This window comes from Salmo trutta, chromosome 20 (genome assembly GCF_901001165.1).
Source record: "Salmo trutta chromosome 20, fSalTru1.1, whole genome shotgun sequence".
Lineage (NCBI taxonomy): Eukaryota > Metazoa > Chordata > Actinopteri > Salmoniformes > Salmonidae > Salmo > Salmo trutta.
In genome coordinates, this window is record NC_042976.1 from 4489168 (window position 1) to 4515799 (window position 26632).

At 38.8% G+C, this 26632-nt stretch overlaps 1 protein-coding gene across 1 annotated transcript in view; it reads right to left on the reverse strand.

Moving 5' to 3' along the window:
- The window catches only part of itgav (integrin, alpha V), a 75487-nt gene that overhangs the window by 39613 nt on the left and 9242 nt on the right, over nt 1-26632 (reverse strand). Inside the window, exons 3-8 of the mRNA XM_029702065.1 lie at nt 16583-16674; nt 13736-13850; nt 13458-13519; nt 13094-13139; nt 7387-7509; nt 6979-7023 (exon numbers count right to left, since the gene is read on the reverse strand). Of these exons, the coding sequence (XP_029557925.1) occupies nt 6979-7023; nt 7387-7509; nt 13094-13139; nt 13458-13519; nt 13736-13850; nt 16583-16674 (483 nt within the window). The remainder of the gene's footprint in view (nt 1-6978; nt 7024-7386; nt 7510-13093; nt 13140-13457; nt 13520-13735; nt 13851-16582; nt 16675-26632) is intronic.

Below are 26632 nucleotides of genomic sequence, written 5' to 3' on the forward strand. Positions count from 1 at the left end.
ATTGAACTGTTCTATATAGAATGTTAGAATGAGATCACCATTGAACTGTTTTATATAGAATGTTAGAATGAGATCACCATTGAACTGTTCTATATAGAATGCTAGAATGAGATCACCATTGAACTGTTCTATATAGAATGTTAGAATGAGATCACCATTGAACTGTTCTATATAGAATGTTAAAAATAGACCACCATTGAACTGTTCTATATAGAATGTTAGAATGAGATCACCATTGAACTGTTCTATATAGAATGTTAAAAATAGATCACCATTGAACTGTTCTATATAGAATGTTAGAATGAGATCACCATTGAACTGCTCTATATAGAATGTTAGAATGAGATCACCATTGAACTGTTCTATATAGAATGTTAAAAATAGATCACCATTGAACTGTTCTATATAGAATGTTAGAATGAGATCACCATTGAACTGTTCTATATAGAATGTTAGAATGAGATCACCATTGAACTGTTCTATATAGAATGTTAGAATGAGATCACCATTGAACTGTTCTATATAGAATGTTAAAATAGATCACCATTGAACTGTTCTATATAGAATGTTAAAAATAGATCACCATTGAACTATTCTATACAGAATGTTAGAATGAGATCACCATTGAACTGTTCTATATAGAATGTTAAAAATAGATCACCATTGAGCTGTTCTATATAGAATGTTAAAAATAGATCACCATTGAACTGTTCTATATAGAATGTTAGAATGAGATCACCATTGAACTGTTCTATATAGAATGTTAAAAATAGATCACCATTGAACTGTTCTATATAGAATGTTAGAATGAGATCACCATTGAACTGCTCTATATAGAATGTTAGAATGAGATCACCATTGAACTGTTCTATATAGAATGTTAGAATGAGATCACCATTGAACTGTTCTATATAGAATGTTAGAGTGAGATCACCATTGAACTGTTTTATATAGAATGTTAGAATGAGATCACCATTGAACTGTTCTATATAGAATGCTAGAATGAGATCACCATTGAACTGTTCTATATAGAATGTTAGAATGAGATCACCATTGAACTGTTCTATATAGAATGTTAAAAATAGACCACCATTGAACTGTTCTATATAGAATGTTAGAATGAGATCACCATTGAACTGTTCTATATAGAATGTTAAAAATAGATCACCATTGAACTGTTCTATATAGAATGTTAGAATGAGATCACCATTGAACTGCTCTATATAGAATGTTAGAATGAGATCACCATTGAACTGTTCTATATAGAATGTTAAAAATAGATCACCATTGAACTGTTCTATATAGAATGTAAGAATGAGATCACCATTGAACTGTTCTATATAGAATGTTAGAATGAGATCACCATTGAACTGTTCTATATAGAATGTTAGAATGAGATCACCATTGAACTGTTCTATATAGAATGTTAAAAATAGATCACCATTGAACTGTTCTATATAGAATGTTAAAAATAGATCACCATTGAACTATTCTATACAGAATGTTAGAATGAGATCACCATTGAACTGTTCTATATAGAATGTTAAAAATAGATCACCATTGAGCTGTTCTATATAGAATGTTAAAAATAGATCACCATTGAACTGTTCTATATAGAATGTTAGAATGAGATCACCATTGAACTGTTCTATATAGAATGTTAAAAATAGATCACCATTGAACTGTTCTATATAGAATGTTAGAATGAGATCACCATTGAACTGCTCTATATAGAATGTTAGAATGAGATCACCATTGAACTGTTCTATATAGAATGTTAAAAATAGATCACCATTGAACTGTTCTATATAGAATGTTAGAATGAGATCACCATTGAACTGTTCTATATAGAATGTTAGAATGAGATCACCATTGAACTGTTCTATATAGAATGTTAGAATGAGATCACCATTGAACTGTTCTATATAGAATGTTAGAATGAGATCACCATTGAACTGTTCTATATAGAATGTTAAAAATAGATCACCATTGAACTGTTCTATATAGAATGTTAAAAATAGATCACCATTGAACTATTCTATACAGAATGTTAGAATGAGATCACCATTGAACTGTTCTATATAGAATGTTAAAAATAGATCACCATTGAGCTGTTCTATATAGAATGTTAAAAATAGATCACCATTGAACTGTTCTATATAGAATGTTAGAATGAGATCACCATTGAACTGTTCTATATAGAATGTTAGAATGAGATCACCATTGAACTGTTCTATATAGAATGTTAAAAATAGATCACCATTGAACTGTTCTATATAGAATGTTAGAATGAGATCACCATTGAACTGTTCTATACAGAATGTTAAAAATAGATCACCATTGAACTGTTCTATATAGAATGTTAGAATGATATCACCATTGAACTGTTCTATATAGAATGTTAGAATGAGATCACCATTGAACTGTTCTATATAGAATGTTAGAATGAGATCACCATTGAACTGTTCTATATAGAATGTTAGAATGAGATCACCATTGAACTGTTTTATATAGAATGTTAGAATGAGATCACCATTGAACTGTTCTATATAGAATGCTAGAATGAGATCACCATTGAACTGTTCTATATAGAATGTTAGAATGAGATCACCATTGAACTGTTCTATATAGAATGTTAAAAATAGACCACCATTGAACTGTTCTATATAGAATGTTAGAATGAGATCACCATTGAACTGTTCTATATAGAATGTTAAAAATAGATCACCATTGAACTGTTCTATATAGAATGTTAGAATGAGATCACCATTGAACTGCTCTATATAGAATGTTAGAATGAGATCACCATTGAACTGTTCTATATAGAATGTTAAAAATGAGATCACCATTGAACTGTTCTATATAGAATGTTAGAATGAGATCACCATTGAACTGTTCTATATAGAATGTTAGAATGAGATCACCATTGAACTGTTCTATATAGAATGTTAGAATGAGATCACCATTGAACTGTTCTATATAGAATGTTAAAAATAGATCACCATTGAACTGTTCTATATAGAATGTTAAAAATAGATCACCATTGAACTGTTCTATATAGAATGTTAGAATGAGATCACCATTGAACTGTTCTATATAGAATGTTAAAAATAGATCACCATTGAACTGTTCTACATAGAATGTTAGAATGAGATCACCATTGAACTGTTCTATATAGAATGTTAAAAATAGATCACCATTGAACTGTTCTATATAGAATGTTAGAATGAGATCACCATTGAACTGTTCTATATAGAATGTTAGAATGAGATCACCATTGAACTGTTCTATATAGAATGTTAGAATGAGATCACCATTGAACTGTTCTATATAGAATGTTAGAATGATATCACCATTGAACTGTTCTATATAGAATGTTAGAATGAGATCACCATTGAACTGTTCTATATAGAATGTTAGAATGAGATCACCATTGAACTGTTCTATATAGAATGTTAGAATGAGATCACCATTGAACTGTTCTATATAGAATGTTAGAATGAGATCACCATTGAACTGTTCTATATAGAATGTTAGAATGAGATCACCATTTAACTGTTCTATATAGAATGTTAAAAATAGATCACCATTGAAATGTTCTATATAGAATGTTAGAATGAGATCTCCATTGAAATGTTCTATATAGAATGTTAAAAATAGATCACCATTGAACTGTTCTATATAGAATGTTAGAATGAGATCACCATTGAACTGTTCTATATAGAATGTTAAAAATAGATCACCATTGAACTGTTCTATATAGAATGTTAGAATGAGATCAACATTGAACTGTTCTATATAGAATGTTAAAAATAGATCACCATTGAACTGTTCTATATAGAATGTTAAAAATAGATCACCATTGAACTGTTCTATATAGAATGTTAGAATGAGATCACCATTGAACTGTTCTATATAGAATGTTAAAAATAGATTACCATTGAACTGTTCTATATAGAATGTTAGAATGAGATCACCATTGAACTGTTCTATATAGAATGTTAGAATGAGATCACCATTGAACTGTTCTATATAGAATGTTAAAAATAGATCACCATTTAACTGTTCTATATAGAATGTTAGAATGAGATCACCATTGAACTGTTCTATATAGAATGTTAAAATAGATCACCATTGAACTGTTCTATATAGAATGTTAGAATGAGATCACCATTGAACTGTTCTATATAGAATGTTAGAATGAGATCACCATTGAACTGTTCTATATAGAATGTTAGAATGAGATCACCATTGAACTGTTCTATATAGAATGTTAGAATGAGATCACCATTGAACTGTTCTATATAGAATGTTAGAATGAGATCACCATTGAACTGTTCTATATAGAATGTTAAAAATAGACCACCATTGAACTGTTCTATATAGAATGTTAGAATGAGATCACCACTGAACTGTTCTATATAGAATGTTAAAAATAGATCACCATTGAACTGTTCTATATAGAATGTTAGAATGAGATCACCATTGAACTGTTCTATATAGAATGTTAGAATGAGATCACCATTGAACTGTTCTATATAGAATGTTAAAAATAGATCACCATTGAACTGTTCTATATAGAATGTTAGAATGAGATCACCATTGAACTGTTCTATATAGAATGTTAGAATGAGATCACCATTGAACTGTTCTATATAGAATGTTAGAATGAGATCAACATTGAACTGTTCTATATAGAATGTTAAAAATAGATCACCATTGAACTGTTCTATATAGAATGTTAAAAATAGATCACCATTGAACTGTTCTATATAGAATGTTAGAATGAGATCACCATTGAACTGTTCTATATAGAATGTTAAAAATAGATCACCATTGAACTGTTCTATATAGAATGTTAAAAATAGATCACCATTGAACTGTTCTATATAGAATGTTAGAATGAGATCACCATTGAACTGTTCTATATAGAATGTTAAAAATAGATCACCATTGAACTGTTCTATATAGAATGTTAGAATGAGATCTCCATTGAAATGTTCTATATAGAATGTTAAAAATAGATCACCATTGAACTGTTCTATATAGAATGTTAGAATGAGATCACCATTGAACTGTTCTATATAGAATGTTAAAAATAGATCACCATTGAACTGTTCTATATAGAATGTTAGAATGAGATCAACATTGAACTGTTCTATATAGAATGTTAAAAATAGATCACCATTGAACTGTTCTATATAGAATGTTAAAAATAGATCACCATTGAACTGTTCTATATAGAATGTTAGAATGAGATCACCATTGAACTGTTCTATATAGAATGTTAAAAATAGATCACCATTGAACTGTTCTATATAGAATGTTAGAATGAGATCACCATTGAACTGTTCTATATAGAATGTTAAAATAGATCACCATTGAACTGTTCTATATAGAATGTTAGAATGAGATCACCATTGAACTGTGCTATATAGAATGTTAGAATGAGATCACCATTGAACTGTTCTATATAGAATGTTAGAATGAGATCACCATTGAACTGTTCTATATAGAATGTTAAAAATAGATCACCATTGAAATGTTCTATATAGAATGTTAGAATGAGATCACCATTGAACTGTTCTATATAGAATGTTAAAAATAGATCACCATTGAACTGTTCTATATAGAATGTTAAAAATAGATCACCATTGAACTGTTCTATATAGAATGTTAGAATGAGATCACCATTGAACTGTTCTATATAGAATGTTAGAATGAGATCACCATTGAACTGTTCTATATAGAATGTTAAAAAATAGATCACCATTGAACTGTTCTATATAGAATGTTAGAATGAGATCACCATTGAACTGTTCTATATAGAATGTTAGAATGAGATCACCATTGAACTGTTCTATATAGAATGTTAGAATGAGATCACCATTGAACTGTTCTATATAGAATGTTAGAATGAGATCACCATTGAACTGTTCTATATAGAATGTTAGAATGAGATCACCATTGAACTGTTCTATATAGAATGTTAAAAATAGATCACCATTGAACTGTTCTATATAGAATGTTAAAAATAGATCACCATTGAACTATTCTATACAGAATGTTAGAATGAGATCACCATTGAACTGTTCTATATAGAATGTTAAAAATATATCACCATTGAGCTGTTCTATAGAGAATGTTAAAAATAGATCACCATTGAACTGTTCTATATAGAATGTTAGAATGAGATCACCATTGAACTGTTCTATATAGAATGTTAAAAATAGATCACCATTGAACTGTTCTATATAGAATATTAGAATGAGATCACCATTGAAATGTTCTATATAGAATGTTAAAAATAGATCACCATTGTACTGTTCTATATAGAATGTTAGAATGAGATCACCATTGAACTGTTCTATATAGAATGTTAAAAATAGATCACCATTGAACTGTTCTATATAGAATGTTAGAATGAGATCACCATTGAACTGTTCTATATAGAATGTTAAAAATAGATCACCATTGAACTGTTCTATATAGAATGTTAAAAATAGATCACCATTGAACTGTTCTATATAGAATGTTAGAATGAGATCACCATTGAACTGTTCTATATAGAATGTTAAAAATAGATCACCATTGAACTGTTCTATATAGAATGTTAGAATGAGATCACCATTGAACTGTTCTATATAGAATGTTAAAAATAGATCACCATTGAACTGTTCTATATAGAATGTTAGAATGAGATCACCATTGAACTGTTCTATATAGAATGTTAGAATGAGATCACCATTGAACTGTTCCATTCTGGAACATTAAGTATCAACCACAGAACTAAGACATTCCATAACACATTACTGTACCAAACCCAGAGATTACAGTATGGAGCATCCCACTTTTACAAGAGACAAAATAACATGAGTAGGTGAAAGGCCATGTATGCAGTACTAAACAGAGGAAGGAGTATAGATGGAGACAGAAGAGACATCAGTAGATGGGAACAGTTTGATGGCCAAGTCTTACCATCTTCTCCATCAGCATTGAAGTCACCGACAGTCACAGAATAACCTGGAAGTAAACATAAAATAAACACCAAACAACCCAGACGATATGATGCCAGCGGAGTAGAGTACCATTGACGTACTACATTCTACAACAGATCATGCACAGTTTAAGAACATTGCTAAATCCTCTGCCACAAAACCCTAAGAGCTCATTAAATTCTTTAACGATAGTTATGAGCCTCTTACAGAGCCAAAACAAGAGCTTCAACACCACTTGAGAAAATGCTAATCAAAATGAACAAACATATAATTAACCAGAAAATGAATATGCCCCACACGGCACTCTATTCCCTAAGGGCCCTGGTTAAAAGTAGAGCACTATAGAGGGAATAGGAGGCCGTTTGGGACTCAAGAAAACAGGACTTACCTAAATAGCTGTCATCGTACTGAGCACTGGCAGACTTAGTGGTCAGCTGGTTACTGTAAGGAGTGTAGTATTGTCTATTGAACCTGGTGATGATCTCAGAAATATCATCACTTATCAGCTGACCTGTGGAAATAACATAGAGCGTCTGCCATATATCACCTTATGTTATCAACAACACAAGGGGTTTCTAGTCCTTAATGACAAAGCAGGGTCAAGGGGTGAGAGAGGGTTTGTGTAGCCTCAATTTGTTTTTGGTCTAAATTGTGCTTCTGCTTACATTTTTCACAACACAAAAAAATGCTTCAAGGTTCACAGAATGTGAGAATCTAATATATACCGAGTGTACAAAACATTAGGAACACATTCTACTATTGAGTTGCAAGGCTGGCATGGCACCCATACAAATGTTCAAGGTTTTTCAATTCCACCCCTCCCTATTCAAATTCACTCAGTGCCTATCCAGCATAGCAGCAGCCAATGAGCCGCTCCGTTACGAACAACTTTGACAGCTTTAAAAAAGGGCTGTATTTGCTCATTTGACTCACAACAGGATGTTGCAACTAGCAGCACACCCAAAGGAAAACAACATCTCAACATTTTCCCTGGGTCAGAGAATCTGTCACAGAATTAAGAGACCACCCAGCTAACAATTCTAGGGAGAGAGAAATGTTTTGTAATGTTACACGGTTCCCATGTTCTCAGAGTACAAGATATTAATGTCCTAGACACATTTCGTGGGAATGTTGCAAGAACATTCCTGTGTCCAGTTTCCTGAGGGTTAGGAGAAAATTCCATCAATGTCCCACCAAACATACACAGAACATGGCTGCTTTGTTCTCAGAACATAAGATAATGTTATAGACACATTGCAAGAACATTCCTGTGTCCAGTTGTCAGGACGTCACCTGATGGTCCCAGAGAAAACATCTTGTTACTGTTGCCAAGCCCATCAAGGCCCTGATTGGTGAACCACTGTTACTGTTGCCCAGCCCATCAAGGCCCTGATTGGTCAACCACTGATCCACATCACATCTTGTTACTGTTGCCCAGCCCATCAAGACCCTGATTGGTGAACCACTGTTACTGTTGCCAAGCCCATCAAGGCCCTGATTGGTTGGTGAACTTCTTGGTTCACGGCATTCAGATCTACGTCGACATGTCCATCTCAGTTATCAGTTCATTAGAATATTCGAGAGCTTGGGACAATCAAGCATTTTTTTTGTTATTGACACCAGCCTTGTTCTGTACAATGTTCTCTCCCTATATAGCAATCTAAATACTCCCAATTCATGTTGTTAAGTTCAGAAGAATAGAAGATAATAAGGCAGAGATGCAAAGAAAAAGCCATATCTCAGACTGGCCAATAAAAAGAAACGACTAATATGGGCAAAAGAACACAGACACTGGAAAAAGGAACTCTGCCTAGAAGGACAGCCTCCCAGAGTTGCCTCTTCACTGTTGATGTTGAGACTGGTGTTTTGCAGGTACTACTTAATGAAGCTGCCAGTTGAGGACTTGTGAGGTGTCTATTTCTCAAACTAGACACTCTAATGTACTTGTTCTCTTGCTCAATTGTGCACCGGGGCCTCCCACTCCTCTTTCTATTCTGGTTAGAGCCAGTTTGCGCTGTTCTGTGAAGGGAGTAGTACACAGCGTTGTACGGGATCTTCAGTTTTTTGGGGAATTTCTCACATGGACTAGCCTTCATTTCTCAGAACAAGAATAGACTGATGGGTTTCAGAAGAAAGGTCTTTGTTTATGGCCATTTTGAGCCTGTAATCGAACCCACAAATGCTGATGGTCCAGATACTCAACTAGTCTAAAGAAGGCCAGTTTTATTGCTTCTTTAATCAAAACAACAGTTTTCAGCTGTGCTAACATAATTGCAAAAGGGTTTTCTAATGATCAGTTAGCCTTTTAAAATGATAAACTTGGATTAGCTAACACAACATGCCATTGGAACACAGGAATGATGGTTGCTGATAGTGGGCCTCTGTACGCCTATGTAGATATTCCATAAAGAATCTGCCATTTCCAGTTTCAATAGTCATTTACAACATTAACAATGTCTACATTGTATTTCTGATCAATTTGAAGTTATTTTAATGGACAAACAAATGTGCTTTTCTTTCAAAAACAAGGACATTTCAAAGTGACCCCAAGCTGAGCATCTCAAAGATAGAGTTGAAGTCAGAAGTTTACATACACCTAAATCAAATACATTTAAACTCAGTTTTTCACAATTCCTGACATTTAATCCTAGTAAAAATTCCCTGTCTTGGGTCAGTTAAGATCACCACTTTATTTTAAGAATGTGAAATGTCAGAATAATAGTAGAGAGAATGATTTATTTCAGCTTTTATTTATTTCATCACATTCCCAGTGGGTCAGAAGTTTACATACACTCAATTAGTATTGGGTAGCATTGCCTTTAAATTGTTTAACTTGGGTCAAACTTTTCGTGTAGCCTTCCAAAAGCTTCCCACAATAAGTTGGGTGAATTTTAGCCCATTCCTCCTGACAGAGCTGGTGTAACTGAGTCAGGTTTGTAGGCCTCCTTGCTCGCACACGCTTTTTCAGTTCTGCCCACACATTTTCTATAGGATTGAGGTAAGGGCTTTGTGATGGCCACTCCAATACCTTGACTTTGTTGTCCTTAAGCCATTTTGCCACAACTTTGGGTCATTGTCCATTTGGAAGACTCATTTGCGACCAAGCTTTAACTTCCTGACTGATGTCTTGAGATGTTGCTTCAATATATCCACATAATTCTCCTCCTCATGATGCCATCTATTTAAGTGCACCAGTCCCTCCTGCAGCAAAGCACCCACACAACATGATGCTGCCACCCCCGTGCTTCACAGTTGGGATGGTGTTCTTCGGCTTGCAAGCCTCCCCCTTTTTCCTCCAAACATAACGATGGTCATTATGGCGAACATTTCTATTTTTGCTTCATCTGACCAGAGGACATTTCTCCAAAAAGTACGATCTTTGCCCCATGTGCAGTTGCAAACCGTAGTCTGGCTTTTCTATGGCGGTTTTGGAGCAGTGGCTTCTTTCTTGCTGAGCGGCCTTTCAGGTTATGTCGATATAGGACTCGTTTTACTGTGGATATAGATACTTTTGTACCTGTTTCCTCCAGCATCTTCACAAGGTCCTTTGCTGTTGTTCTGGAATTGATTTTCACTTTTCACACCAAAGTACGTTCATCTCTAGGAGACAGACCGCTTCTCCTTCCTGAGCGGTATGACGGCTGCGTGGTCCCATGGTGTTTATACTTGTGTACTATTGTTTGTACAGATGAACGTGGTACCTTCAGGCGTTTGGAAATTGCTCCCAAGGATGAACTAGACTTGTGGAGGTCTGCAATTTTTGGCTGATTTCTTTTGATTTTCCCATGATGTCAAGCAAATAGGCACTGAGTTTGAAGGTAGGTCTTGAAATACATCCACAGGTACACCTCCAATTGACTCAAATGATGTCAATTAGCTTATCAGAAGCTTCTAAAGCCATGACACCATTTTCTGGAATTTTCCAAGCTGTTTAAAGGCACAGTCAACTTAGTGTATGTAAACTTCTGACCCACTAGAATTGTGATACAGTGAATTATAAGTGAAACAATCTGTCTGTAAACAATTGTTGGAAAAATGACTTGTGTCACGCGCAAAGTAGATGTCCTAACCAACTTACCAAAACTATAGTTTATTAACAAGAAATTTGTGGAGTGGTTGAAAAAGAGTTTTAATGACTTCAACCTAAGTGTATGTAAACTTCAGACTTCAACTGTAACTCTATCGTCTTCCTGAAATCAACACCACATACTGTTATGCCATGTTGAACCACATACTGTTATGCCATGTTGAACCACATACTGTTACACCATGTTGAACCACATACTGTTATGCCATGTTGAACCACATACTGTTACGCCATGTTGAACCACATACTGTTACGCCATGTTGAACCACATACTGTTATACCATGTTGAACCACATACTGTTACGCCATGTTGAACCACATACTGTTACGCCATGTTGAACCACATACTGTTATACCATGTTGAACCACATACTGTTATACCATGTTGAACCACATACTGTTACACCATGTTGAACCACATACTGTTACGCCATGTTGAACCATATACTGTTACACCATGTTGAACCATATACTGTTACACCATGTTGAACCACATACTGTTATACCATGTTGAACCACATACTGTTATACCATGTTGAACCACATACTGTTACGCCATGTTGAAACATATACTGTTACACCATGTTGAACCACATACTGTTATACCATGTTGAACCACATACTGTTATGCCATGTTGAACCATGTATTCATGATACAGCACTTCCTTAACCATGCATGTATGTTTGGTGGGACATTGATGGAATATTCTCCTAACCCCTCAGAAAACTGGACACGTGAATGTTCTTGTAACGTTCCCACGAAACGTGTCTAGAACATTTAATATCATATGTTCTGAGAACATAGCAACCACGTTCTTGGTAAGTTCTATTTGACATTAAGGGAATGGTCTCTGGGAAACATTCCTTGCACATCACAGGAACATATTCCTATGAGACTCTTAAGGGAATGTTCTCTAAAGTTGTGGGAGCGTTTGTTGTTAGCTGGGCAGTCACTCCTGCAAGCCAGTGTCATGATCTCACAGACTACTGCTCACTTGTCAGCCTAAGAGCTGCATTGACCACAGCTAAATTTAGGCAGTCAAAGCATTACTGCATTGACAACAGCTATAGTTAGGGAGTCAAAGCATTACTGCATTGACAACAGCTATAGTTAGGCAGTCAAAGCATTAATGCATTGACAACAGCTAAATTTAGGCAGTCAAAGCATTACTGCATTGACAACAGCTATAGTTAGGGAGTCAAAGCATTACTACATTGACAACAGCTATAGTTAGGGAGTCAAAGCATTACTGCATTGACAACAGCTATAGTTAGGGAGTCAAAGCATTACTGCATTGACAACAGCTATAGTTAGGGAGTCAAAGCATTACTGCATTGACAACAGCTATAGTTAGGGAGTCAAAGCATTACTGCATTGACAACAGCTATAGTTAGGGAGTCAAAGCATTACTGCATTGACAACAGCTATAGTTAGGGAGTCAAAGCATTACTGCATTGACAACAGCTATAGTTTGTCAGTCAAAGCATTACTGCATTGACAACAGCTAAATTTAGGCAGTCAAAGCATTACTGCATTGACAACAGCTATAGTTAGGCAGTCAAAGCATTACTGCGTTGACAACAGCTATAGTTAGGGAGTCAAAGCATTACTGCATTGACAACAGCTATAGTTAGGGAGTCAAAGCATTACTACATTGACAACAGCTATAGTTGGGGAGTCAAAGCATTACTGCATTGACAACAGCTATAGTTAGGCAGTCAAAGCATTACTGCATTGACAACAGCTATAGTTAGGCAGTCAAAGCATTACTGCATTGACAACAGCTATAGTTAGGGAGTCAAAGCATTACTGCATTGACAACAGCTATAGTTAGGCAGTCAGAGCATCACCACAAATCACTACATGCCTCATCTCAGAGGAGAGCCACACAGAGCACAGTGTGTCTGATAATACCCTGGAATAACAGATCTGCTCAGTAAATATATAGAATTACACATCACTTACCTTGACCTGCTCAGTAAATATATAGAATTACACATCACTTACCTTGCCAGTAGAAACTACCAGGGCCTCCAACAACCACCCTGTTATTCTGTTGGAGAGAGAGAGAGAGAGAGAGAGAGAGAAAGAAAGAAAAAAACAAAATCGAAAAAGATAAAATAAAGAAAAACAAATATAAAAAGGAAGAAAGAAAGAAAGAAAGAGAGAGAAATAAGTTATGTTATTCTGAAAGAAGAAACCAAGACAATAAGATCTGAAATGGAATCCAAGCACCGGAGAATAATAGTTTATAATAATGTTTTTATTTATCTATTGTTGTATGGAACACTGCAAAGTATGCACCTTGACAAAGAGGACACAATACACAATACGCACCTTGACAAAGAGACAAAGAGGACACAATACGCACCTTGACAAAGTCAATACTGAATCCAGCCTGACAGAAGCCTTGTCCCTCTGGAGAGTTGGCTTCTGTTCAGAGTAACACAAACACAGAACGATTTAATAATCTCTCAATGGTAGACTAGGTGGGGTTATCTCAATCTGCAGTTATTGATATAAACAGATAGAGAGCCAGTTTCCCAGACAAGATCGAATCCCGGACTACAATGCACTTTTTAATGAAGAATCTCTAGGATTAATTTGCTGGGTCGAGAAAAAAATACAAAATAATTCTCAGTCACTTACTAGATCGGCAAGGAGAGTATTCCACGACTTCTCCTCCTTTCTTCAGGAAACATGTTCCAACAGGCTCTCTCTCTGACATGCTGTACGTGCTCCACTGGTAGAGAGGAGCACAGGCCTGAGAGAGACATAACACCTCATGAGTACAGTCAACTACAGCAAGGCCAATCAACAGTCACAGAGACTCAATAGACTAATGGGTAATCTCTCGTTAGACTGTTCGCTAGCTAGCGCGCGCAAGATTAGGTTCTGGATTCCAAGATAAGGACATAACCGTCCCCAGGATGTGTTAAAAAATTTAAAATACAACGATATACAATCAATACAACAACAGAAATGAGTGTGTGTTAGAGCAGCGTTTCCCAAACTCGGCCCTGACAGAGAATTTAATGTTAGCCGCCTCCAAAGTCATTTTAGAGAATTTGAAAGTCAACCAACCAGCCTCACAACCACAGACATTGTGTAACCACGCCAGCCCAGGACATCCACATCCAGCTTCTTCACCTGCCGGATCGTCTGAGACCAGCCACCCGGACAGAGGACTAAAGTGAGGAATATTTATGTCTGTAATAAAGCCCTTTTGTGGGGAAAAACCACTCCAACACCACTCCAGCCGACGGTTGGCATTGCGCATGGTGATCTTAAGCTTGTGTGCGGCTGCTCAGCCATGGAAACCCATTTCATGAAGCTCCCGACTAACAGTTCTTAGTAAGTTCGGTAGTGAGTGTTACAACTGAGGACAGACGATTTTTACACGCTTCAGCACTCGCTGGTCCCGTTCTGTTGACCTTGTGTGGCCTACCACTTCGCGACTGAGCCGTTGTTGCTCCTAGACGTTTCCACTTCACAATAACAGCACTTACAGTTGACCGGGGGCAGCTCTAGCAGGGCAGAAATTTGATGAACTGACTTGTTGGAAAGGTTGCATCCTATGGCGGTGCCACGTTGAGTCACTGAGCTCTTCAGTACTGGCCATTCTACTGCCAATGTTTGTCTATTGCATGGCTATGTGCTCAATTGTATACACCTGTTAGCAACGAGTGTGGCTGAAATTGCCAAATCCACTAATTTGAAGAGGTGTTTGCATACTGTACTTTTGTATGTGTGTGTGTAATGTTGGGTTGACGCTACGGACCCTGAAGCTTGGCTCTCTCATTCATCCCGGGCTTTTGGGAGGGAAGGTGGACAATGAGCCTTGTCGTAGGATGTTCCTTGTCGTAAGCAATGTTCTCATGCTCTCTGGCAGCTTGAGAGCTGGGATAAATGATTTCCGCCACTGGCACACAGCTTCAGAGAAATCCTTGTTGAGGAAGATGTTGGTTCCTCTCAAATTCTTGGCTCTCTCTAGAACAGCCATCTTGTCCTTAAACCTCAGGAACTTGACCACTATCGGCCTGGGTCTGTCACCTGGGCTAGTGACAGGTTTACCAGACCTGTGGGCGTGGCTCCACCTGAATCTTCCTCTGATCCATCTGCAGCTTTTCACTGATCATTTTCTTCCTTTCTCCTCATACTCTGTCCAGTTCTCATGAGAAGTCTCTGGTATGCCATCCACAACGATGTTATTCCTCCTGGATTGTCCCTCTAGATCCGGCTTTCCCATAAACTGGGTCCCGGGGTCTCACCTTGGTGCACGTTTTAGTTTTTTGACCCCTAGCACTACACAGCTGATTCAAATCATCATAGCTTGATGATGAGCTGGTTATTTTGAATCAGCTATGTAGTGCTAGGGGGCAAAAAACTAAAACGTACACCCAGGAGGGGCCCCAGGACCAAGTTTATGGGAAACCCGGATCTAGATAGTCTGTTTTCCCAGTCTTTTGTAATACTGATTCACAGACAGTGCTGATGTCATCTCATGTGGACTTCTAGTTTGTTGCCCTCTTGCTACAAGTCTCTTTCAGGACAACCACGTCTCCCTGGGAGAACTGCAAACTGCTATTAAGGTCTTGGACAGTCTCTGGTCAGCTCGTCCATTCTTTTGTTAGTTGAATCAAATCAGTACTTGGACAAATCTCTTTAAAATATGTTCCGGTTGTTGTAACAACTGCTAGTAAAACACTTTTTTAGTTATTTTAAAAGATCCTTCACCTGTGATAGAGAAACACTGTCCTCGCCATAACTCCCACCTTTAGATTGGGATGCCATGGTATCAATGTAGGCTAACGTTGATACTCCACACATTTCCAGATAAGGGGTAGGTTGCATCAAACATCAACAAAAGCAGGGATTTAGACAATCTGCTGTCCCAGCCACAAGGGCTAACCGCGCCGCGGGCTGTGTTCAAGCCGTCAAGGAAAACTTGCTAGATTGATAGCTAGGTAGCAGCTACGCTAGCAGCTAGGTAGCAGCTACGCTAGCAGCTAGGTAGCAGCTACGCTAGCTGCTAGGTAGCAGCTACGCTAGCTGCTAGGTAGCAGCTACGCTAGCTGCTAGGTAGCAGCTACGCTAGCTGCTAGGTAGCAGCTACGCTAGCTGCTAGGTAGCAGCTCTTAAAACTTTTCGTTAGCAAGATCCCTGGATAGATATCCACGTCGCGGGATCCAAATTCAAAAAGGTAAGTAAGCAAACTTTTTCAATATAACTCTTTTTCAGAGACTTTCAAAACAACAAAACGGGCTCTCCATCATTCAACACGTGATCCAACCATGGAGATAAGGACATGAGGTCCCTTTCTATTGTGTTATTGACTGTACTTTTGTTTATTCCATGTGTAACTCTGTGTTGTTGTTTGTGTCGCACTGCTTTGCTTTATCTTGGTCAGGTCGCAGTTGTAAATGAGAACTTGTTCTCAACTAGCTTTCCTGGTTAAATAAAGGTGAAATAAATAAAATAAAAAATGACACTCACCAGGATGTGTTCCCCATGTGACCGTACCGTGGCTCCAAACCACTGGTTGGACTTAAACTCCATCTGGAGCCCCTCGTTATTCTTACGATCATCTGTGAGGGAGAAATCATTGTGGTTTTAAATGAAGAAACACCATCACTTTAGGGGTGCCTGCTTGAAAGAACCTCTACTCTGTGTTTTCATTATGGCACAACTTTTTTTTTTAAACGTACCCCTGTTAAACAAGCATTTATTCTTGTCAAGTCAAGGTACTCCTTCCCTGTTTCAGTCCCTTTTCTTCCATTTGCTGCCTAATGAACATGACCCAGTTTAGGCTGAAAACACAACGTTGAATTGCATAGAATTCTACATTAGTAGAAATTTGCTTTTGGATTAGGAAAGTTTCCTCTCACGACCTCTACAAACCAGAATGCTATATAAAATTATACTTTACCGGTTGTCCTTTTGCAGGTAGGAATGTGAGACAAAATGTCCACAGAGTAGTTTTATCAACCCGACCATCAGTATGCTGGTCTGTACATCGTTTTGTAATTCTGGTTTTCATTTTCAATACTGATTACAAAACACTTGCACAATATGGCCGAGCAGAACCAAACAGTAAACACTTCCAGCTGATTGCGAGGAAACATGCTTCGATCGACTACGTTCGGCAATTGCGTCAACAGATTGAAAATACAAGCGACAGAACCTACCGGCACCGCAAAAAGTCGGGTTAAACAACACTTTCCTGTAGATACTCTATCTCCACCTCCTGCCAAAAGGACCAACAACATGCACAACCGGTAAAGTATAACTTTATATAACATTCTGTCTTGTAGAGACTATTGTCTTTTTTTTTTTTTTTTTTTTTTACAGCTACTTCTTCTGGACAGATAATAATGGAGTTACCATGGTAACCGATAAAGGAACAAGGTTGAATCCTATTACACAGGTTCAGACACCCGCCACATGTGGCAGGGGTCTACAGTCCATTACGGATTAGAAAGGAAGACCCAGCGGTGACCTGCCCAACGATGCCTCTCTACCAGACGAACTCAATGCATTTTATGCATGTTTCAACAAAAACAACACAGAGCCGTGCATGAGGGCCCCTGCTGACCCAGAGGACTTGGTGATCTTGCTCTCCGAGACCGACCTGAGAAAGGTTTTTAATCAGGTCAACACTCGTAAAAGCCTCATGGCCAGACGGTATTTCAGGGCGTGTTTTCAGAGCATGCTCAGAAAAGCTGGCAGATATATACACAGTCATTTCCAACCTCTCCTTGTCCCAGTCTGTAATCCCCACGTCTCAAGTTGACCACCATCATTCCTGTTCCTAAGAACTCTGAGGCTGCCTGTCACCATGACTACCACCCTGTATCATTCACTTCTGTAATCATGAAGTGCTTTGAGAGGCTGGTTATGGCACACATTAACTCCATCATCCCAGACACCCTTGAGACCAACTCTAATTTGCATACCGCACCAACAGATCCATAAATGACGCAATCTCAATTGCACTCAACACTGCCCTCACCCACCTAGATAAGAGGAATATCTATGTGAGAATGCTGTTCATTGACTACAGCTCAGCGTTTAACACTATTGTCTATCTCCAAGACTGTCACCAAGCTTAGGACTCTGGGTCTGAACACCTCCCTCTGCAACTGGATCCTGGGCATCCTGACGGCCGACCCCAGGTGGTGAGGGGTAGGCAAGGAGCTGATCGTGGACAATATGAAACGGGGGGGGGCGAGCACACCTCCATCCACATCGACGGGGCTGTAATGGAGCTTCAAGTTCCTTGGTGTCCAAATCACAAAAAAAAAAAAAAAGACTTAAAATGGTCCAAAACACAGCCGAAAAGAAGGCACGACACTGCCTCTTTCCCCCCTCAGGAGGTGGAAAAAGTTTGACATGGGCCCTCAAATCCTGAAAAGGTTCTACAGCTGTACCTTTGAAAGCATATTGACTGCCGCACGGCAAGAGGTACCGGTGCATCAAGTCTGACACCAACAGACTCTTGAACAGCTTCTATCCCCAAGCAATACGACTGATTAAATAACTAACAATATAGCTACACGGACCGAGTTCACCTTGTTTTTTTTTATTTACCTTTTATTTCAGTATTTTGAACTGTCTCTATGCACACTGACAGGGCCCTACACATACACCGTCACTCCAACACACTCACACAAACACTCACTCCATCATCTGATCACTCACACATAATATGCACATAAATGTATACTGACTCTACAAACCCACTCACATACAAGCTGCTGCTGCTACTGTGTTTAACTTAAATCCTGTTGTCTAGTCCCCTTACCCCAATACACATCTACCTCCATCACACCAGTATCCCTGTCTCCTTACCCCAATACATATCTACCTCCATCCCTCCAGTATCCCTGTACATTGTTAATATGGTATTGGAACTGACTTAAATATTTGCTGTATATAGTATGCTTGCTTACTTAGTGTATTTCATATTTCTTATTCTTATTCCTCATGTTTTTCTTCTAGTAATATATTGTTACTGATTATTGCAATGTTGGATTTGCAAGAAAGGCATTTCACTGTACTTGTCTATGTGACATTAAAACTTGAAAACAGTCTGATGTTTAGGCAAGACACTGAGTACCCACATAACAAATGGACTGGTTGATGTTTGGTATTCCTGAAGGGAGAAGCAGTGATGAGTTTTCATCAGAGCATGGAGATGAAACTATATTTTCCCAAGAGGAAATGACTCACAACCAACACCCTTTAATACCCCGTCTAGCCAATGCAATCTCTGACACACGTTACTCAATGAGGAGGGACATCCATGAAGCAATGTTTCCCCCAGTGTAATAGAGTCGGTTATGTTTCCCCCAGTGTAATAGAGTCGGTTATGTTTCCCCCCAGTGTAATAGGTTCGGTTATGTTTCCCCCCAGTGTAATAGGTTCGGTTATGTTTCCCCCCAGTGGAATAGAGTCGGTTATGTTTCCCCCTAGTGTAATAGAGTCGGTTATGTTTCCCCCTAGTGTAAAAGAGTCGGTTATGTTTCCCCCTAGTGTAATAGAGTGGGTTATGTTTCCCCCCAGTGTAATAGAGTGGGTTATGTTTCCCCCTAGTGTAATAGAGTGGGTTATGTTTCCCCCTAGTGTAATAGAGTGGGTTATGTTTCCCCCCAGTGTAATAGAGTGGGTTATGTTTCCCCCTAGTGTAATAGAGTGGGTTATGTTTCCCCCCAGTGTAATAGAGTGGGTTATGTTTCCCCCCAGTGTAATAGAGTGGGTTATGTTTCCCCCCAGTGTAATAGAGTGGGTTATGTTTCCCCCTAGTGTAATAGAGTGGGTTATGTTTCCCCCAGTGTAATAGAGTGGGTTATGTTTCCCCCAGTGTAATAGAGTGGGTTATGTTTCCCCCAGTGTAATAGAGTCGGTTATGTTTCCCCCTAGTGTAATAGAGTCGGTTATGTTTCCCCCCAGTGTAATAGAGTCGGTTATGTTTCCCCCTAGTGTAATAGAGTCGGTTATGTTTCCCCCTAGTGTAATAGAGTCGGTTATGTTTCCCCCTAGTGTAATAGAGTCGGTTATGTTTCCCCCTAGTGTAATAGAGTGGGTTATGTTTCCCCCAGTGTAATAGAGTCGGTTGTTTCCCCCTAGTGTAATAGAGTCGGTTATGTTTCCCCCAGTGTAATAGAGTCGGTTATGTTTCCCCCAGTGTAATAGAGTCGGTTATGTTTCCCCCAGTGTAATAGAGTCGGTTATGTTTCCCCCAGTGTAATAGAGTCGGTTATGTTTCCCCCAGTGTAATAGAGTCGGTTATGTGTCCCCCTAGTGTAATAGAGTGGGTTATGTTTCCCCCCAGTGTAATAGAGTCGGTTATGTTTCCACTTGCCACTGCAGAAATAGTGCATTCGTAAAACATTCAGACCCTTTGGCTTTTTGCTCGCCCCCAAAAAATGTACGTTACAGCCTTATTCTAAAATGTATTAAATACAATGTTTTTCCTCAATCTACACACAACACTCCATAATGATGAAGCAAAAACAGGTTTTTAGAAATGTTTGCTAATTTATTACAAATAAAAAAAAATTAAATATCTTATTTACATAAGTATTCAGACCCTTTGCTATGAGACTCAAAATTGAGCTCAGGTGCATCCTGTTTCCATTGATCATCCTTGAGATGTTTCTACAACATGATTGAAGTCCCCCTGTGGTAAATTCAACTGATTGGACATGATTTGGAAAGGCACACATCTGTCTATATAAGGTCCACAGTTGACAGTGCATGTCAGAGCAAAAACCAAGTCATGAGGTCTAAGGAATTGTCCGTTGCGCTCCGAGACAGGATTGTGTCGAGGCACAGCCGGCCGCGACCAGGAGACCCATGAGGTGGCGTGCAATTGGTCCAGCATCGTCCGGATTAGGGGAGGGTTTGGTCGGCCGGGATTTCCTTGTCCCGTCGCGCTCTAGAGACTCTTTGTGGCAGGCCGGATGCACGCAGGCTGACTTCCGTCGCCAGTTGTACGGTGTTTCCTCCGTCACATTGGTGCGGCTGGCTTCCAGGTTAAGTGAGCAGTGTGTGAAGAAGCAGTGCGACTTGGCGGTGTCGTGTTTTGGAAGACGCATGGCTTTCAACCTTCGACCTCTCCCGAATCCGTATGGGAGTTGCAGCGATGGGACAAGACTGTAACTACCAATTGGATATCACAGAATTGGGGAGAAAAAGTGGTAAAAAATGTTTAAAAAAAAAAATAAAAAAAAAAAAATATATATATATATATATATATATATATATATATATATATATATATATATATATAGCAACATTTTTGGGGTGTTATGTACAAATCTGTCGTTCTGCCCCTGAACAGGCAGTTAACCCACTGTTTCTAGGCCGTCATCGAAAATATGAATTTGTTCTTAACTGACTTGCCTAGTTAAATAAAGGTAAAATAAATAAAAATAAAATTGGCTACACTTTCAGATAGGAGGAGATAGTGAACATCAATACTTCCCAGTCTGATATTAACACGAAAACGGTTGGTCACATTCTGAAATAGTGGGGGGGGGGGGGGTCCGGTGGCATGCACCTCTGAGATTTTGTTTGTAGAACAACTGTGAGAAAGTCACTTCTGGTGACTTTTTAATAGGACATTCTACTTCAAAATGAATAAAAATGAATTAATGTTAAATATAATTAAAGCATTATAAACTGATGCAGCATAGTGGCTTTAAATAAATAGGCTGAAACCTGGACATCAGCATTTACCTCATTGAAAAAAAATCACAAAGAATCTGAATGCATCAAATTCTACAATCCTTTTTTTTTCTGGATCAAAAAAATGGGGCTTAAGGTGCTTCCCAACCCGAAAAAAGTTTGGACATTTTTGTGCGTTTTGATCATCAGGCAAGGTTTTTTTCCAGCTGTTTGTGCACACACACAAAAAAATATCGACTACCAAACTTCGGCTTGCCTCTCGAAGTCTACGCCCCTTCATCAGTGATTGGTCAACTGTTGGGGTGACCAGAGTTCCTACTTCTTAATTTACGTCATTTAGCAGACGCTCTTATCCAGAGCCACTTACAGTAGTGAATGCATACATTTCATTATTTTATTTTTTCTGTGCTGGCCCCCCGTGGGAATCGAACCCACAACCCTGGCGTTGCAAACACCATGCTCTACCAACTGAGCTACAGGGAAGGCTTCTTCCCGATTCAGCAGGAAACTCTACGGAGTCAACATTGCGAAGAACAGCAATGACAACTTTGAGCATTGTTCGGGCCAATGGGTATAGAAGTAAGCAAGACGGAAAGCAACATACTGTCTTCACCAGAGGTATTTGGTTGTATTTTCTATTGTAGTCGAGGAAAAGACTAGCCATGTTTGCTAACAATAGCTAGCCAGCTAGCTACTTGTCTGGCTAGTTAGCCTAGCAGCATACTCATGCAGAGATTAAGCAAGCCACCCAACTAAAGATCTTTACAACTTTTTGATCAAAAATTATTTTGTCAGAGAAAGCTTTCCACATTGCTAACACCGAAGTCAAAGTTCGGTATCAAGGTCCAGCTAGCTAAAATGTTGCGAACTTTGGTTTAGCTAGGTTGAGTAGCTAGGCCAGGCCTACTCAACTCTGCTCGACTGTTTGCAATATTATAGTCTATTGTAGGCTTAATTATAGGGTTAATTATATTTGATATGTTGTTCATTGATCGTTTTGGATATATGTACTAAACAGCACTATACTTTTTAATTTTTCAAGGCACAATCACCAGTGAATGGGGACAGCACCAGGTTTTGTTCTCTGCATCCCAGCACTGCCTCGTCACTGGCCCAAAAGCACCGCCTCGTCACTGGCCCAAAAGCGCCGCCTCGTCACTGGCCCAAAAGCGCCGCCTGGTCGTCCGGCCCAAAAGCGCCGCCTGGTCGTCCGGCCCAAAAGCGCCGCCTGGTCGTCCGGCCCAAAAGCGCCGCCTGGTCGTCCGGCCCAAAAGCGCCGCCTCGTCATCCGGCCCAAAAGCGCTGCCTCGTCATCCGGCCCAAAAGCACCGCCTGGTCGTCCGGCCAGATATTTCTATCTACACTCTGACACTTTAATGATATTTAATTGACACGTGTTGTTAACCCGTCTCCTCTTAGCAGACACTGGTGTATCGTGGTTCACTTTCAGAGCCCAGATGGTTTATTTTTTTTGTGTGCTGAAAAAAAAGCTCTGTTTCTTCATCTCAATACAAAGTGTTTCAATGCATTCTATTTGAACATCACGCGCTGACAACGTACCCAGAGAGCCGTGTGTCACAGTACCCAGAGAGCCGTGTGTCACAGTACCCAGAGAGCCGTGTGTCACAGTACCCAGAGAGCCGTGTGTCACAGTACCCAGAGAGCTGATTGTGCAACATTTGACCATTATTATTTCAAAACGTACCGAAGAGCTGTGTGTCACAGACTTTACAGGCTGGCTTCTACTGGTGGTGTAGTTCCAATCTAAATGAATGCACACAGACGTCATATAATCAACTTTCATTTTATTTACAAGATTAAAAATCTACATTTTGGTTTCACAGTGCACACAAAGAAGAACTGTATGCATCCATCAAGGGTTATGTGTGTGTGAGCAGTGGAAAACAAAGGCCTATTCTGATTAGCTGGCTTTGGGTTGAGTTGTCTTCTCCTAACCATGTCTTCCTGCCATGGCACACGTCCAGGGGGGAGAGGAAGAAGTCCCTGAGCTTATTTCTTGTTTTGCTTGCAAGCTGTGTCACCCTGGCACTTGGAGATGGTGGTCCCCTGCCACAAACCCTCCTCCACTCGCCAGGTTGGTAGTTGCCAGAAGGGAGGGGAGTGTCAGCAAAAAGCGGGAGGGGCACGTATCTTGCGTTTGGCTCATGAGCTTCATCCGTGAAGGACAGGTAGTTGTGGAGGGCCACAGGTCTTCACAATGTCATTAGCCTTTTCAGCAGTGGTACACACGATTGGCTGAACAACAATCCTAATCCTTGCAGTCGTGACGCCGAATGCATTTTCTATGACTCTCCGACAACGAGAGTGGCGGTAGTATTAGGTAAGTCCAGGTTCATTGAGATGGACACCTGTGAATGAGAGGTGACAAGATAATATATATTTTATATCTGACATAAACCTATTTTTGGTCAACAACAACAACCAAAACACCATATCATTTTCCAGGAAGCATATTCCAAAAGCCATGATAAAATGTAATTACTCATATACAGTGCCTTCAGAAAGTATTCATCCCCATTGACTTATTCCATAGTGTTACAGCCTGAATTCAAAAAATGTATACAAATGTATATTTGTTTCTAACCCATCTACACACAATACCCCATAATGACATCACAATACCCCATAATGACATCACAATATCCCATAATGACATCACAATACCCCATAATGAGAAAGTGAAAACATGTTTGTAGAAATGTTTGCAAATTTATTGAAAACGACATGTAAATGAGATGTTTCTGTATAAGTATTCACACCCCTGAGACAATACTTTGTAGAATCACTTTTGGCAGCGATTACTGTTGTGAGTCTTTCTGGGTAAGTCTCTAAGAGCTTTCCACACCTGGATTATGCAACATTTGACCATTATTCTTTTCAAAATTCTTCAAGCTCTGCCAAATTGGTCATTGATCATTGCTAGGCAACCATTTTCAGGTCTTGCTATAGATTTTCAAGTAGATTTATGTCAAAACTGTAACTTTGACATTATGGGTTATTGTGTGTAGATCAGTGACACAATCTCAATTTAAATCAGGCTGTAACAATAAAATATGGAACAAGTCAAGGGGTGTGAATCATTTATGAAGGCGCTGTAGATGTGTATGCAGTAACAAGGGAAATTAGAAACAGGAAAAAAGTTAAACTGATTCCAACATTGTATTATCAACATACCTGGATAAGGGTGCATCCGGATTTGATGTAAGGGGAAAGTTAATCTCTCAGGACAACATGGACTTGGTGTTGTGGTACCTGGCAGGACAGCTGGCGGTGGTAAATCGAGAATCTTCTGCCGCAATTTGGAACCAAAATAACTCTTAAAACAGTCCACCAGCAATCTCTAGGCCGTATGCCCTTATATCCATCCTCCGTATCTTGCCTACTATTTATGTCTTGCTGGGTAAAGCATATCTAGTAGGGAAATAGGTGAATTTCCTTGTCAGTCAAGTGTCTCTCTGTGTACACTATGTTATTCTCCTACGCGCGTCTTTGTGTTCAGTTCTCCTAGCCAAATTTGGCTCGGTGCTAGCCGAACTGAAGCATGATGACTCCTTAAGGTCGTGGCGAGTGCGTGGTAGTGGTGCATGGCCAATGGCATGGTATCCGACTGAACATTTTAGAGATCCTCTTCTTGGCCGCAGAGACAATATTTTGCAATTTTTAAAGCAAATTTTCTGCAATTCAACACATTTTGCCTTGGCTTATTTCGTGTTCATATGCCATCTGAATGACTAACAAAATCAGATGGGGTGGGGTTATGACATTTTTATGTATTTTACATTTTCAGAGTATTTTCGTTTGTATTTCTGTGTTTTTCCTTTTGTTCTCAAAGAGGATCTGATTTTTTTTTAAAACACAGAAAACGTCCCAGTTTTTTTTATCTCTTCCAAATTTCACAATATGATGCATTCATCATATTGCTGCAAAACGCATCATCGTACTGTGAAACATTTGCCGTCTCTACATGGGTGAGGCAAGTGAGACTATGGTTAACATGTCTATAACGTTGTCTTAATATGGGGTGTGTCATGTCGATGTGGAAATGATCCATCTTTATCACAAAACACAAATCACCTGATATGACAAGCCAATGTAAAGCCTGTTGAAATATTCTGTTAGCTGCAATGTTGCACATTTGCTGGTAACGAAATACCACTGGTGCTTGTTCAGGCAGAGTTGAAGTGGTTTCCTGCCTGGTGCCTATAGGGCTAATAATGTGGAGGGTGACCTCAGACCTAGGAACGTGCTGAGACACCATGAAGACAGAAAACACCTGGTTGTTGCAACAAGCTGAACCTTCCATAGTGTCTCACATCACAGACTACTACTAAAATGGTAACTAAACACCAAATCAAGTAGACCAGATTAGACTGTGGATGCAGAGATTATAGTTAGTTTACAAGCGTAAAACAGTTAATAACAATAATATGGTGAAGGAGCCTAAGAAGATGTTGTTTTATGATAATCACAGCCTTTATAAAGAAGATACTGTTTCATGATAAACAGAGACACTAGAAACAAAGACAATTCCATAGCGGCACGCATGGTTAAATTGCTTGGTGATTGTACGGGGAATGATTAAGCCTACTGATTCGGTTCAACTTTTTATTTCAAATAACGGAATGTGATATTCATTATTATACTACATTGGAACCAAATGTATTGTGTGAAGGTTTGTGCAGATAGAATGAGAGAGAGAGTTGCATTCTGACATATTCGGGAGGATACTTACTAACCTTGAGAGCATACCATCTAGCCAACCACAAAGCTCTGTTCTTGTGTAACACTGAGTAGAGAAACAGTCTTAGGAACAACAACTAACCCTCCTGGCTA